We start from the raw sequence: 14,015 nt of genomic DNA, 5'->3' as shown, positions 1-14,015 counted from the left end.
ACGAGAGCTCGATAGTCGTCGATTACTTTACGCGCGGAGGATCCTGATTGCGCAACGCAAGCGACCTCGCAGCACCGGGCGAGCGAGGAGCGCGGGAGGAGGAAGCGCGAGAGAAAGACAACACCAGCCCTCCTCCGCAGCTTCAATACTGCCGTCTGAGTGAGGATGTCGTTCTTTGGCAAGTTCAAGACAGGCTCGGTAAGGCCCATCCTACCATGCCCGCAACTCAGCTTACGATACCATGGAGCTTGCCGTCCTATGCCATCATGACGATACAGGCATCGCCGCCGGAGTAAACCAATAGCAGCTGACAGCGCATCGTGCAGACCCAAACTGGCTCAGCGTCCAAAGACTCCGCCGCCAAGAAAGACCCCAATGCGCCGCAACCTACACCGTTAGAGAAGCATCTCGCCGATGCGGTAGGGCCGCCGCGCCCTGATGGAAGTGATAAGTTCTTTGGGTTTGAAAACGTATGATCCCGAAATCTTCGACATGGATTCGCATATGCTGACGGATATGGCTACCAGTACGGTTCGACATGGTACGCTTCATCAAAGCAAGCGTCTCTACTTCGACTGACTTCCTCCAGCTATTGTAATTCGATAATACAGTGCTTATACTACTCCGCGCCCTTTCGGGAACACGTCATCAACTTCCCCTCGAAAGATGTTCTCGACACGATACGAACCAAAGACGCCAACGGCGCACCTCTATCCCCACGAGAGACATCGACAACACCCTATCCAAACCCTACCTCACCCGCACGAAAACAGAATGTCCCTGGATCGCCGGGCCCGCAAGGGCAACAAAAGCCTGAAGAGAGCAAAGACTCGCCAGAGTATAGAAAGAGGATGGCATTGCAGAATGGGCCCGTTCTGGACATGACATACGACAATTCGGCCAAGTATGGCATGGACGAGTCGCTATTCACATCGCTAAGAGACATCTTTGAGAGTATTATCGGGAACCAATCGCGGATAGGTGTGGTCAGCCCGCATCGATTTCTGGAGATTCTAAGACGTGAGAATGAGATGTTTCGATCGGCCATGCACCAGGATGCGCACGAGTTTCTGAACCTACTATTGAACCAGGTGGTGGATAATGTGGAGATGTTCTCGAAGCAGCATCCCGCTCTCACGGCGCCGATCCAGGCCAATGGTGGAGCTCCTGAGAAGATTGCGGGAACTGAGTTGAGCATATCGACAAATGGACTCAATGTACCGCAAGCTGGACTGGACACTCACTGGGTACACGACCTGTTCGAAGGACTACTCACATCAGAGACGCGATGCTTGACGTGTGAGAATACATCGCAAAGAGATGAGGCATTCTTGGATCTGTCCGTGGACCTCAGCTCGCACACCTCCGTAACGTCATGTCTACGCAAGTTTTCAGAAGAAGAGATGCTGTGTGAGCGCAACAAATTCCACTGCGACAACTGCGGCGGCTTGCAAGAAGCAGAGAAGAGGATGAAGATCAAGCGGTTACCACGGATTCTGGCCTTGCATCTGAAGCGCTTCAAGTATACTGAGGACCTGCAGCGGTTACAGAAGCTGTTCCATCGAGTAGTGTATCCATTCCACCTGCGACTGTTCAATACGACTGATGACGCCGAGGATCCGGATCGTCTGTATGAACTGTATGCCGTCGTGGTGCACATTGGCGGGGGCCCCTATCACGGCCATTATGTCAGCATCGTCAAGACGCAAGATCGAGGCTGGCTACTCTTCGACGATGAACTGGTGGAGCCTGTCGATAAGAGCTACGTGATGAACTTCTTTGGTGGGGAGCCTCAGCCTGGAGTTCAGGACGCGAAACAACTGGCGTGCGCATATGTGCTCTTCTACCAAGAGACGACACTAGAGGCAGTTCTCAAAGAGCAGGAAGCGGAGAGAGGCGCTGCCCCAGTACCGACTCGAACATCTGATGTTGAGACCTCGAAAGATCCATCGTCTCCCATTAAGAATGGTGACGGTCTGGCCCATGTTCACACTGCCACTACTCCTTCGCCGCACGATATGGAGCATATGGATATGCTCGCACATGCTGCAACCGCACCACAAATGCCGAACTTGGCAGCAGCAGCAAATGCGAGACCTCACTTGGATCATCTGCAGGGTACTCCACTTTCTCCCGTGATGCCGACCAAGACGAAGAAGGAGCTGAAACAGGAAGAAAAGGAACGCGAAAAGGCAGCTAAGGCGGCGAAGAAAGCCGAGGAGAAAGCGCTTGATGAAAAGCGCCAAGAAGCCAGCAGGAAGCGACAAGAAGCATGGAAGCGCCAAGACGAGGAGATGAAGGCTGTGATGGAAATGAGTAAACAGACAGCCGCCGAAGAAGCCAAGACTCGCGGCGACGAAGGTCCAAAGGAGAAGGAGAAAGAGAGCGGGTTCTCCAGGTTCAGGCACGGAAGCATGAGTCTGAGGAAGAAGCCGATGATGTTTGGCAAAGATAAGGAGAAGAGCAAGGAGGAGAAACTTCCTCCCGTGCCGCAGAATGGGACCGTGGAAGTGCCCAACGGAACCGCGCCGAGCAATGGTGCAGTCCAGGCGGCTCAAGCTGCAGCCGAGAAGACGACCGCCAGGGATTCTGTGGGTGCTGCGCCGGCGGTTCAGGCTGTACAGCAGCAAGAAGAGAAGAGCAAGAAGAACCGGTTCAGTCTGGGGAGGAAGAAGAGCACGCTTATCGGGTGAGCGAGAAGTCACAAATTCTGGGCAGGACAGACTGTCTGGTGATCCGGTGAAAATACGTCCAGCGTTGGGAGCAGGCGGCATTTTGTAGGTGTGCGTTTCGTTTTCCCGCCACACCTGTGCATATAGGAGGCCAGAGCCGCAAAGCGAGAACTTTGGTGTTTTATTGGCGAGGCTTGTTTGGGAAATATGCATGCACGGTGGCGTTTTCTTGGTGGTATGAGTGTGTGAGCTTCGAAAATGGGCATTTGGGTTTTGTCTGTCTGGGGTTTTGTGGGAGGACGGAGATCCTGGGTGGGTGGGTAGCTTAGATGGGACGGGCGTGCAGAGGAATGGAATCGTGCAAAGAATCTTTGTTCTCAAACGATATTCATTCATCTATGCTCAATTGACTCGGGAACGACTAATGGTTAGGCTGTTTTCTTTCGTCTCAACAGCTCGCATTTCGGCCTCTGTTTGACCTTGGGGTATCTCTGTTTCGCAAAGCGCTTTGGTATCTCTTCCCCAGACGCAGACGTGTCTGTCCGGTAGCCTTGGACCACGAAGCCCGTGTGCCTCGTCACTCGCGATCGCGCTCCCTCCAGCACCACAAGCCGCATATCCTCGCCTCATCATTCGTGCCACCCACCCACCCGCCCCCTCCCCCTTGTGAAAAAGTATTCTTCGTCCCTTCCTCCTCCCCCTCCTTCTTCATCCAAACGCCACCGCCCAAACAATAATCAACACATTCAAAAAAATCAACGGGATCCGCATCAGCGTGCGCACGGAGTTTATCAGGTTGATCATCTTGCTCTTGACGCTTTGGTTGTCCCCGGCGGCACCGCCGCCGAAGGAGGGTTCGGGCGAGGCGGAGGAGGAGCCCCAGCCTATGCGCGCGAGGAAGCGGTCTTCGGAGAGGATTGCGATGGCGTTGACGAGGAGGATGGAGACTTGGAGGGGTTAGTGGGGGGTGGGGAGAGGAGGAGGGTGATGGGATGGGGGCAGGGACGGACCTTGGAAGAGGCCACCGAAGGAGAAGAGGAGGGTTGCCATGTTTGTCTTGGTCTTTTGAGGGGATTGTTGAAGCGGTGGTTAATCGTGTCGTTCGTGCGAGTATCGCGTCTGGCGGAGTCCTTGTTGTCGAGTAGATGTGATGTGTTTCTACAAGTTGGCCAGCTGGTTGAAGTGAGGTCGGAGCTTCAGACGCCCTCTTTCCCCGACGTGCCAACCTTGTGGCTCCCTTCTCCTGACAACAACTCTTTACGACAGAGAATGTCGCTGTCGGAACACTACACCTGGCGCGCATTACAGATTGGTGCTTTCCGCGAAGAGCGGAGGAGGGAGCGGAGAGGGAGTATGAATCCCAAATCGATGGGTATGAAAAATCGCGACATGTGATTTCTTTGATGGTTCTTCGTTGTGCTGATGATGTTGTATGTCTAATTTAGGAGACATCGCGCTCAACTTATTACTACCCGCGACGGTTCTGTTGCATTTATTCTGCTCGCCGTATACGAAAGTCGAAGAATCTTTCAATATTCAAGCCACCCACGATATCCTCGAAACGGGCGTCCCGCTCTTGAACACCACCGAAGTGCTCAAGGCCAACTTCGACCATGTCGCGTTTCCTGGATCCGTCCCCAGGACTTTCGTAGGCGCTTTAATCCTCGCCGGCATCTCCAGACCATTCACATGGTTCCTGACATCCCCCGATCAAGTCCAACTGCTCGTCCGCGCGATTCTCGGCTTGGCGAACGCTGGGGCGTTATGGTTTCTCAAAACTGCCGTGGACACCGCGTATGGCCGCACGGCGGGGCGATGGTATGTCCTGCTGCAGGCGAGTCAGTTCCACGTCATGTACTACGCCTCACGCACGCTACCCAACATGTTCGCGTTCTTCCTCACGACGATAGCGGCGAGGAATTTGATCATGGTGAAAGCGGTTGCGTGGAAGCAGGACCGCAGTTCGAAACGCAGGAGGCTTGCGTTGTACATGCTTACGCTCGCCGGGGTTATCTTTCGGAGTGAGGTGGCGATTTTGTTGGCTGCTGAGACGGGGTATTTACTTCTCCAGCGCAGGATATCGATTACCAAGGAGATCATTCCGGCTGGGATCGCGGGTGTTGTTCTGGGACTTGCTGCGACGGTAGCCGTGGACTCGTTCTTCTGGCAGCAGTTCCCGCTTTGGCCGGAGTGGGTCGGGTTCTACTACAATACGATTCTGGGCAAGTCCTCGGATTGGGGCACGAATCCCTTTCATTTCTACTTTGCGAATGCCCTGCCGCGGTTGCTGCTCAATCCGATGAATTACCTGGTCTGCATCCCCAGCGCTCTGAGCATCCAGACGAGCGTGGACATCCTCCTGCCGCAGGTCCTGTTCGTGGCAGTGTACAGTCTGTTGCCGCACAAGGAGTGGAGGTTCATCATCTATGCGATCCCAACTTTCACGGCTGTGGCTGCCGGTGGAGCGGGCTGGTTCTGGACGAGGAGGGAAAAGACGATCAAGTACAGGTTGTGCAGTCTGCTTCTGGTCATCTCGACGATCGCCTCGTTCGTTGTCAGTTTTGGGCTGCTGTATATCTCCAGCCTCAACTATCCCGGTGGCGAGGCGCTGAGAAGACTGCATGAGATTGCACCGAAGGGTCCTGCTCGAGTTTATATGGACAATCTGGCTTGCCAGACTGGGGTCACGCAGTTTGGGCAGGTTCGTTCAAATTGGGATTATGATAAGACTGAGGACGAGGAGAAATTGCTTGATCCAATGTTTTGGCAGCAGTTTGACTACGTCCTCGCGGAGCGACCGGAGAGGATCATCGGGGCCTGGCAACCTATTGAGACTGTGACTTCTTTCGCAGGAATCTCGCTGAGGCCTGGAGATGAGGATGACATTCTGCCTGTACCGGCTGTGTTTGGTGGTGCTGGAAAGGCGTTGCAGCGGACTTACTACGATCTAGCGCTGGCTACGAGGAAGCGGTTCACCAAGGGATACTGGCCTTCGATTCGGATGGAACCGAGGATATTCATTCTACAGAGGGAACCACCTCCTGCCGAGCAGAGACAGACGCCGCTGAAAGCCGCTTAGACGTAGTTCGACACCCTGGAGACATCTCAGTCAGCAGCCCTTTGGAAAATGTGAGAGAGTGCAATCCGACTCACTCAATCAAATTCTCATCCGGATCCCGACAATACACACTCCTCAGCTTCCCCACGGCCCCGGTCCGGTCAACGACCTCTCCTCCCTCGAGCACATCTATCCCCGCAGACTTCCAAGTCTTCAGCACATCATCAACGGGGTGATCGGTAATGAAACACAAGTCCTCCGAACCGGGCTGCACCTTTCCTGCTTTCGGCTCGAACTCCTTCCCAGACTGGTGCAGGTTGAGTTTTTGGCTGCCGAAGAGGAGGGCATGTCTTATCACGACACACCATCAGCTTGGAGGGAGATGTCTGGGTGGATGAGGGACTTTACCGCTCCACGCCTTTGGAAGTAAAGACCTCATGCTTCATGCCCAGGCGCGTGGTGTAGAAGTTTATCGTCGCGGGGATGTTCTTGACGGTTAGGACGACGTGGTCGATGGATTTCACGGCGATGGAGGCCATGTTTTTCGAAATTGGGGGGAACGTTAGTGAAGGAGATGGTTGTGAGGAATTGTTGGTTGATGCTGGTGTTCGAGATGGCCGTCGTCGGCGTCAGGCATCCCGTCGACGAGAGAGCTTGCTGGAGTGGGGCCCGATTGGGATTTGCCTGGTTTGGTATGCCGCCAAGGCGAGTTTAAATACCCGGAAGAGACGTGAGGACACGAGGAGGAGGACAGTCGGCCGCGAACCACATGGCTTGTAACGTAAGGGTCTTCGAGTCTGCGATGCTTCACTGGCAGTGCGGGTATTCAAGATTCGCGGACGACAAGTCATTCTCCCCGGCGATGCAGCGGTACAGGGAGCGATTACCAGATCATGAAATGGCTCTTCGGTGAATCGGATTGAAATGGAACGAGAAGAACGTACTCGACACTTTTTATGGTGGTGGACTCGTCGGCCTTGGGGAACTTTACGCCTTGCGTCGTTTTCGACTTCACCGTACCCACACGCTCGCCACCTCCCTCGCAACATTCAGCAACGCCAAATCCCTATACCTCGGCGTCGTAAGACTCAACCCAACCGGCATGGCATGCTCCCCCTTAAACCCTGGGATATTCACAACAGGCACATGCAACGCCGTCCAGACCGCATTGAACACCGCACTGCCCGTATGCCCCAGCCCCTCAGGCGCCTCATCCGGCACAGAAGGCACCACAACAGCGTCGTACTTCTCGGCAATGGCGTCCCACTTCGGCCTCCAAGACGCGATCCCGTCGAAGGCTTCGAGGGAGTCTTTGCGGGTATATCCGTGCTTTTCCTCGACGTGCTCGACGAGGTCTTGGGGGAGGAGGTGTTTCGCGGTTTGGTAGAGGGGACGGAAATTGACCCGGCCTTCGGAGTAGAGGACGCACGTGTGCCATTTGGCGAGGTTTTCGAACCCTGGCGGGGCGTCGATTTCTTCGACTTGGGCTCCGGCTTCTTGGAGCTGGGTCTTGCCGTCTTCGAAAGCTTTTTTCAAATTAGGGCCGGCGTGCGACCATTGCGGTGTTTTGAAGAAGGCGAATTTGAGACCCTTGACGCCATTGCCGATCGACGTGGGAGGCTCGTCGTCTTTCAGACCGAAGACGTCGCTGAGCAGCTCCAGGTCCTCGATCGATCGTGCGTAGTATCCGAGCGTGTCGAAGTCGAGGCTGTAGATCTTTTGGCCTTCTCGGGAGATGGCGTTCCAGGTCGGTTTGAAGCCGTAGATGCCGTTGAAACTCGCGGGGCGGATCACGGAGCCGCCGGTCTGGGTGCCGAGGGCTAGAGGGACTTGGAAGTCGGCCACTGCGGCGCCTGAGCCGGATGATGAGCCGCCGGGCGTGCGGTTTGGATGGTGGGCGTTGGCCGTCTTGGTGCCTACTGTGTTTGCTGCGAAGGTTGTGGTTGTCGTCTTTCCGAGGAGTAGCGCACCGGCATGGCGGAGCATGATCACGCTCGCGGCATCGACTTCGGGCTGGTCATCTTTGTAGATCGGCGAGTTGTGCTGAGTCGGCATGCCTTCGCATGGAATGTCAGTCCTGACTATGAGCCTCCTAACTTGATCCAAAGATCTCACCCTTCGTGTAAATGACATCCTTCACACCAACAGCAACGCCATGTAAAGGACCTCGTTGAGCCTTGGGAATCTTATCGAGTGCTCGAGCCTGTTCCAAGACTTGATCCGGACTCAAATACGCCCAGGCCTTCACAGCATCGTCACGCTCCTCGATCCTCTTCAATAAAGACTTGGCGTAGTCCTCGACTGTTAGATCGTCTTTGCTGAATGCCTGCAGGGCTTCTGAAGCGGTGAATTGCCAGGGTGCTTTTGACATTTTTGTCGCGAGTCTTATGTTGGTAAGTAATGTTTATTTGATCTGCGGTATTGAAGTCTTGCCGGGCGATCCTGCGCAGTAAAGAGGGATGTACTGGCTGCCTTGGTGGGTGGTTTTGTAAGCGATAAGCCGATATCGGCCGAGGATAGGCCATTGTTGGCTGGGCCGCTGCGGTGGAGGCAGTCAGCCTAAGAGGCAGATCTGGTAGGGTATTGTTCTGGTAGACTACATGTAGTATGCCACAGTGTTCGCACTCAAGTCCAGCACAATATGAGAACTTGGAAGAGTGCCGTTGATGAGAGCACAGTTCTGACCTCGCATTCGGGCGAACGAAGTACTCGGGCCGAACGGAGACTAGCTTTGGCTGTGAAGTGCTCGACGCCCCGACTGAGTCGCGATAGACATCCGTGAAGTCAAGTCCATCGAATTGACATGTCTTCAGTCGAGCGAAGACATGTAGCTCGAGTAAATCCCAGAGTTTCTGTGTATTCATAACAGAACACTCTCGTCGAACCTTCAAGTCGACAGATCAAATTCCCATCTTTGTCCAACATGTTGATGCTACACGGCGATAGCAATTTCCACTAGGAGACGATTCGATCGATCTCGTTGGCCTCGGCATGCTGGCGGAAACTTATCGAAGCAACTGGCCACTTCGAAGTATGGTACGGCGAATGGCACAATCTGGCATTGCTGGTATTGTCCACCATCGATGAGTCGAAGCCGGACTCTCACTCGCCGCTCACACTCAGGGATGTGTATTTCCGCGCCAGCCACTACTTCTTCGTAGCCGACTTCTTTCTTCATGGCGACCGTAGCGATCCCAGGAGTGACCAGACTTGCAATTTTTGGGGCCAGTATTGCAGGAAGGCTAGCGACTGCCCTCCTATTCCAGGCGTGCACATCGATGTGTCCACGAACTGGGTCATGACTTGCCCGGCACCTTCTCTCGAGCATTTTAGGTGTCTGCGTTGAAGCCACGGCCAACTCACCTTCTCGGTGGAGGCTTCGATAGCAACAGAGGGAATATAATGTTGTTTTGTATGAAGGGCCTGGTCAACCCGCCTTCCTCCGCAATGGGAAGCGTATCGGTTGGAGACACGATTGCGAGGTCGTCGTAAGCCCACTGGTGGACTATATCGAAGCTGAGTCCACCGAAAGGCGGTCGTACATCGACACGAAGAAGATAGAACTGTTCGGCTACAGTCTTGGCGGATGTCTTGCTGCTCGTGCTGCTGCATGTGAGCCTCGGCCTACAGCAGTCATCTGGATTGATGGTTTTTGGAGATTTGATGACGGTCAGGCTGCGGAAACACACTGCCAGAGCGGTGCTTCAACCTATTTCAACCACAGGGTAATGGAATGGTTCTGCGACGTGGTGCACGATGGGGAGAAGATCAAGCATCGTTAGAAGCGGTCATTGTGGGCCGCATGAAAGCTGAGTCGTTTTACGGTCACATTATCAGACTCTCGTGCGGGTTCCAGAGTATCCATGAACGAAGACTGATCTTGTGCAAATCCAGTCGCCCTCTTGAAACCGGCGCCACTCCAGCATAGCGACACTTTCGCGGGTCATCATGTCGGGAGACTCGTAACTAGTTAGGAAGCCTCTGAGCCAGACGGTAGCCTTGTTCTGCTTGTCGTCAACAGTTGATGCGGAATCCAACACTTCCAGATGGATTTCGGGGTGGTGGGCAACGGCATCAGCTCGCAGCTTGATGAACGCCTCCTTTGTATGGGTCGTAATGGGCGCGGTAGGTGGCTTGACCCCATCACCTGGAAATTCTGCTTGGTGATTTGGAGCCAGATGCTTGTAGGCAGGATTGCCGGCGGTGTCATTGTCCAAGGCCACCAGAATATCGACAGATATGGACTCGAGACGTTTGCAAGACGAATTTGCGGTCTTTGATGTCGGCAGCATGAAGCGCGGGCGAGTAAGTAGCAGACTCATTGAGGTCCCGCAGCTCTTCGGGTACGCAGGGGCGGTTGCATTGGGCAGCCTGCAGGGAAGCGTTAGGAAGGATTCTTGCCTTTGAGATTCGCTTCAAGCTCACATTTCGGGTGGTTCATCGCTACTGCATTCACTTGTAGGACTGCTACCTTCTCCTGCCATTATAAAGAACATTGCCCCCTCGTGGGGGCTTTCCAGACTCCAGCCGAATTTCTTGGCGACGACTAGATGGCCAGTGACGCTTTGATAGCTCAATCCTTCATGATCAGGGCAGAGTGGACTACCTCTTGTCAGCAATCTTCAGTGAGATAGACTGTTGTCGCGTTGCTGCCGTCATGAAGATGCCGACCTAGACCGAGGCCGCGCACTGGTACGAATTTGATTGTCGGCCGATATCGAAGAGCCCGTAGGCCGTACAGTACAGGTAGCTTTGGACTGATACGGCCTAGTGTTTAGGGTCCTTAATCAGCGGCCGTCTATGTGTTGCCGAATTGGTGTACAGCGGAGGATGAAGTTGATCCAAGTTAGGGCGTTCAAGACGATGGGGAATTAGGGATTGACCGGCCGCAGTATCCAGCCACCTGAGATGGCATCAACATCAGGCCTGCCACAGTTTTGTCAGGCAGACTGATGACGAGTGTTCCACGCAGCTTGCAGAAATGGTTCTGCTGTTCTGGGCACCGGCTCAATCTTGTCGGGTGTAGAGCGGAAGAAAGACGTGTAGTGAGTACCTGCCTAGCGTTCGGGACGGTGACTAAGCACCCGATCGTCAACATGAACCTGGCAAATTTCCTGGCCCTAAACCTACCTGCAACCATCCTTCTTGCCCTCTCCTCTTCAACTTTGCCAAAGACTTGCTGCACTTTCACCCTCACACGAGGTTTCTCGATGCCCCGAAACGCAGTGCAATGGTGCTCAAAGCTGCCACGAGCACTGTCGAGCGCCTACGCTGCCCAAGTCATCAGTCTACCGGCATTGAAGCCTTGCTCTTGAGAGGCAACCTCGGTACCTGTCAAGGCTCTGACGAAGATAAGACTCTGCCGAAGACGCTGGCTGCCTCGTCTGTCTTTCCCCGACCTCATTTGATGTCCAGTCTGTTGTTAGAACTGGACGAGCGGGAATTTGCGCTTAGGACCCCGGGAGCTTGTATAAGGCGCCTTGAAGAATCGAGCCATGTGAGGAATGCCCTACTGCGGGAGAGGGTTGCACTCGATCATCGTGAGCCTCGCTTTCGATACAGGACGCCTCGCGACTCGTGCAGTCATTGACCAGCATGCAGTACCGAGTCGCCTTGTGGCAATGCCGGGTGCTCGAATGGGAATGCTGATCGGTCGCTACTTTTTAGCAAAGAATCGCAAAACGCACTCTTCCGATGAGGAGATCAATACGTTGTGAATCTTTTAGCTGACGCCTCCTATGCAGACCACTCGCAAAATGCTCAGGAAGTTCGTCATGACTTCGAGTATCGTTGCCATGAGCCGGTGGCGTGGGAAACCGTTCGAAGGTTCAACGCTGCAGCATGCTGGAAACGCTCAGCTCCAGGATGAGCATGCCAGCAAGACTTGCCAGAACAGGCCGCTCTGCCGCTTGTTTTTCTGGGAAGGATGCCACACCGTCTATGAGAAAACAGCTGAGCAAAAGCCGCTTTCACGATCGACTCGATCAAGACCCGAGACTTACACTGGCAGCACTGATCAGGAAAATACAGAATGTGACGGCGCGCAGAGCCTTGAACTATTCTCGGTAACGGACCTCTTCCCGCGAGCGACTCGTGGAGTAAATCTCCGAATCGGTTGAGTCGTAATAGCGTCAACTTTAAAGACTGGCCACCTCCTATCCGCTCTCACGCTCGGCCTGAGACTCACCTGCGACTTGTACCAGACTTGTATAGCAACATGGTGTCCGAAGACAGAAGTATCTCGCAAGCAGTCCCCAGCTTCACATCAAAACAGCCCCAGGCGTCGAGCATGTCCCGCAAGTGTACACAATGTACACAATCCTTTCCCTCTCGAAGACACCGGCACCGCGATTCGTCCTCGCAATGTTCCTAACTCCAAACTCATCCCGCCTACCCACAATAATCGCTCCTTATATGACGTAGGCATGCAAGATCATACGGAACGCTTTTCGTCGCGCGACCAATGAAGGACAGCCCAATGTCAGCCGGTCTTCACGATCTGACACGTGCATCCGCCGTGGTGGAGAACCATTTCAGTAACTCTCAAACCGCAAGCAAAGCCGTCGCGGTTCCGTAGTGAAGACCGTTGAGTTTGGTTCTTTAGCCTTTGCATGACTGCAGAGCTGCTCCTACGGTATGTGCATCACAACCAAAACGGGGCAGTCAATCGATCGATGACCTTGTCGTCGTGGGTTCTCAAGCCGACATGAGTTGGGCACCACAGGAGTATAAAGAGTCAGGAAGTAGATGCTTCCTTGCCGCGACTTGCCCTGTCTCCTCAAGCGCTCATTCTTCCTACCTTTTCGTTGTTCATCTTCCTCTTGATCACCTTCCCCAAAATGAGGTCTGGTCTTTCACTTCTTACCTTGCCGGCATTGGCCTTGGCATTTCCTGGCGCCGTTCGAGACGAGAAGAGACAGTTGCTTGGTACTGTCGGGAACCTACTGAACGATGTGTCTGGTCTTCTCGGCTCTGTAGCATCATCGATCGACCCAGACAACTTTCGACCAGAATCAGGCTACGATTTCCAGGCTCCAGGCCCAAACGACTCAAGAGGGCCGTGCCCGGGGTACGATCCCAAATACTCAACATCACGTCTGCCCTCGTCGAATTGGCTAACCTTCGGTCCAGGCTCAACCTTCTCGCCAACCATGGCTATCTTCCGCGCAACGGCTATGTGAACTTCGGTCAAGTCGTTGAAGCCACCGCCCGTGGCTTCAACATGGGCGCCGACCTCGCCACTGTCCTCTGCGTCTTCGCAGTCCTCACAGATGGTGACATCGAAACCGAGTCATGGTACTTGGGCGCCGGACCCCAGAATGTCGGCGGCTTGGTCCGTCACTCAACCATCGAGGTCGACATCTCGCCCAACAGAGAGGATTACTTCCTGGGCTGTGGTGACAACCACCACTTGTCTTCTCGCATCTTCACGCAGAATGTCCAGTTCGCTGCACAGAGTGCCGACAAGGACTTCGGCTACGACACTATGGCTAGACAGTACGTTTCATCATCTTCCTTTGACTCATCGCTGACATCGGACGTAGCTACGGCGCGAACAGCAGATTCAGCCAACAGTACAACCCATGGTTGTACTACTTCCCATTCCCATCCATCGTCTCCGTCGTGGCGTTCAACTTCTACCCGGAATACTTCTCCAACGGCACTTACGGCAGCGGTGGTGTCGCCAACTACGAGTCCATCTCTAGCATTGTTGGTGCCCAGCTCAACAAGGAGACTGGCCAATACGAATACGTTCCCGAGAGGTGGCCAGAGCAGGGCTGGTACCGCCGCTCAACCCCTTACGGAGCAGTCGAGGCCTTGACCGATGGCTTCACTCGCATCTACCCATCCGTAAGCCAATCACTCCCATCAACATCCTCCCTTTACCCACCAATCTAACCCAACCACAGAACCTCGTCCCAATGCCCATCGCCCAACTCGGCACCCCAAACCTCAACGTCAGCACCATCCTCTGCGATATCTACCAAGGCCTCAACTCCGTCACGCCCCTCGAGCTCGGCGGGGAAACCACCGACATCGAAGCCCAGATCACCTGGGCGCTCGGCAAGCTCGTGGCCGTGGGCATCAGCGACACCATCCTCGGATGCCCCAAAGATGTCACCAACAACAACATCCTCTACCCCAACTCGACCACCGCCGGCGGACCGCTTGGGCCGGACCCAGTGGTTGTGTCGAGGGCGGGGAATAATGTCTACAATAAGGTTTACTTCACTGCTGCGCCGACGACGCCGCAGTGTTCGTAGAATGCCATTTTCTTCTATTTA

The 14,015-nt window shown here is 54.4% G+C and overlaps 7 protein-coding genes across 7 annotated transcripts; 3 read left to right on the top strand and 4 right to left on the bottom strand.

Moving 5' to 3' along the window:
• Window positions 1–165: 165 nt before the first annotated feature.
• M409DRAFT_24363 (uncharacterized protein) lies at window positions 166–2,693 on the top strand (the record flags this gene model as incomplete). The annotated part of the gene is made up of 4 exons (XM_033807211.1): window positions 166–198; window positions 327–470; window positions 528–541; window positions 590–2,693. 4 exons carry the CDS (start codon window positions 166–168, stop codon window positions 2,691–2,693), a joined length of 2,295 nt encoding a protein of 764 aa, XP_033666400.1.
• Window positions 2,694–3,380: 687 nt separating this feature from the next.
• Window positions 3,381–3,722, bottom strand: M409DRAFT_24362 (uncharacterized protein; the record flags this gene model as incomplete). Its single annotated transcript, XM_033807210.1, has 2 exons — window positions 3,381–3,619; window positions 3,683–3,722. 2 exons carry the CDS (start codon window positions 3,720–3,722, stop codon window positions 3,381–3,383), a joined length of 279 nt encoding a protein of 92 aa, XP_033666399.1.
• A 382-nt stretch (window positions 3,723–4,104) lies between these two features.
• M409DRAFT_24361 (glycosyltransferase family 22 protein) lies at window positions 4,105–5,751 on the top strand (the record flags this gene model as incomplete). The annotated part of the gene is made up of 1 exon (XM_033807209.1): window positions 4,105–5,751. The coding sequence occupies one exon, from the start codon at window positions 4,105–4,107 to the stop codon at window positions 5,749–5,751; it is 1,647 nt and encodes a 548-aa protein (XP_033666398.1).
• On the bottom strand, window positions 5,748–6,269 carry M409DRAFT_67310 (uncharacterized protein; the record flags this gene model as incomplete). Its single annotated transcript, XM_033817339.1, has 3 exons — window positions 5,748–5,766; window positions 5,826–6,080; window positions 6,139–6,269. 3 exons carry the CDS (start codon window positions 6,267–6,269, stop codon window positions 5,748–5,750), a joined length of 405 nt encoding a protein of 134 aa, XP_033666397.1.
• Window positions 6,270–6,741: 472 nt separating this feature from the next.
• Window positions 6,742–8,101, bottom strand: M409DRAFT_24359 (uncharacterized protein; the record flags this gene model as incomplete). Its single annotated transcript, XM_033807208.1, has 2 exons — window positions 6,742–7,787; window positions 7,846–8,101. 2 exons carry the CDS (start codon window positions 8,099–8,101, stop codon window positions 6,742–6,744), a joined length of 1,302 nt encoding a protein of 433 aa, XP_033666396.1.
• A 561-nt stretch (window positions 8,102–8,662) lies between these two features.
• On the bottom strand, window positions 8,663–10,052 carry M409DRAFT_55887 (uncharacterized protein; the record flags this gene model as incomplete). Its single annotated transcript, XM_033813125.1, has 3 exons — window positions 8,663–9,044; window positions 9,094–9,418; window positions 9,665–10,052. The coding sequence occupies 3 exons, from the start codon at window positions 10,050–10,052 to the stop codon at window positions 8,663–8,665; spliced, it is 1,095 nt and encodes a 364-aa protein (XP_033666395.1).
• A 2,517-nt stretch (window positions 10,053–12,569) lies between these two features.
• M409DRAFT_36912 (uncharacterized protein) lies at window positions 12,570–13,994 on the top strand (the record flags this gene model as incomplete). The annotated part of the gene is made up of 4 exons (XM_033810638.1): window positions 12,570–12,799; window positions 12,862–13,227; window positions 13,275–13,581; window positions 13,641–13,994. The coding sequence occupies 4 exons, from the start codon at window positions 12,570–12,572 to the stop codon at window positions 13,992–13,994; spliced, it is 1,257 nt and encodes a 418-aa protein (XP_033666394.1).
• Window positions 13,995–14,015: the final 21 nt, after the last annotated feature.

The sequence above is a fragment of the Zasmidium cellare genome, assembly GCF_010093935.1.
Source record: "Zasmidium cellare ATCC 36951 unplaced genomic scaffold M409scaffold_22, whole genome shotgun sequence".
In the NCBI taxonomy this organism is placed as follows: Eukaryota; Fungi; Ascomycota; class Dothideomycetes; order Mycosphaerellales; family Mycosphaerellaceae; genus Zasmidium; species Zasmidium cellare.
Note: the sequence above shows the minus strand (reverse complement) of the source record. Positions and strands in the feature narration are given on the sequence as shown.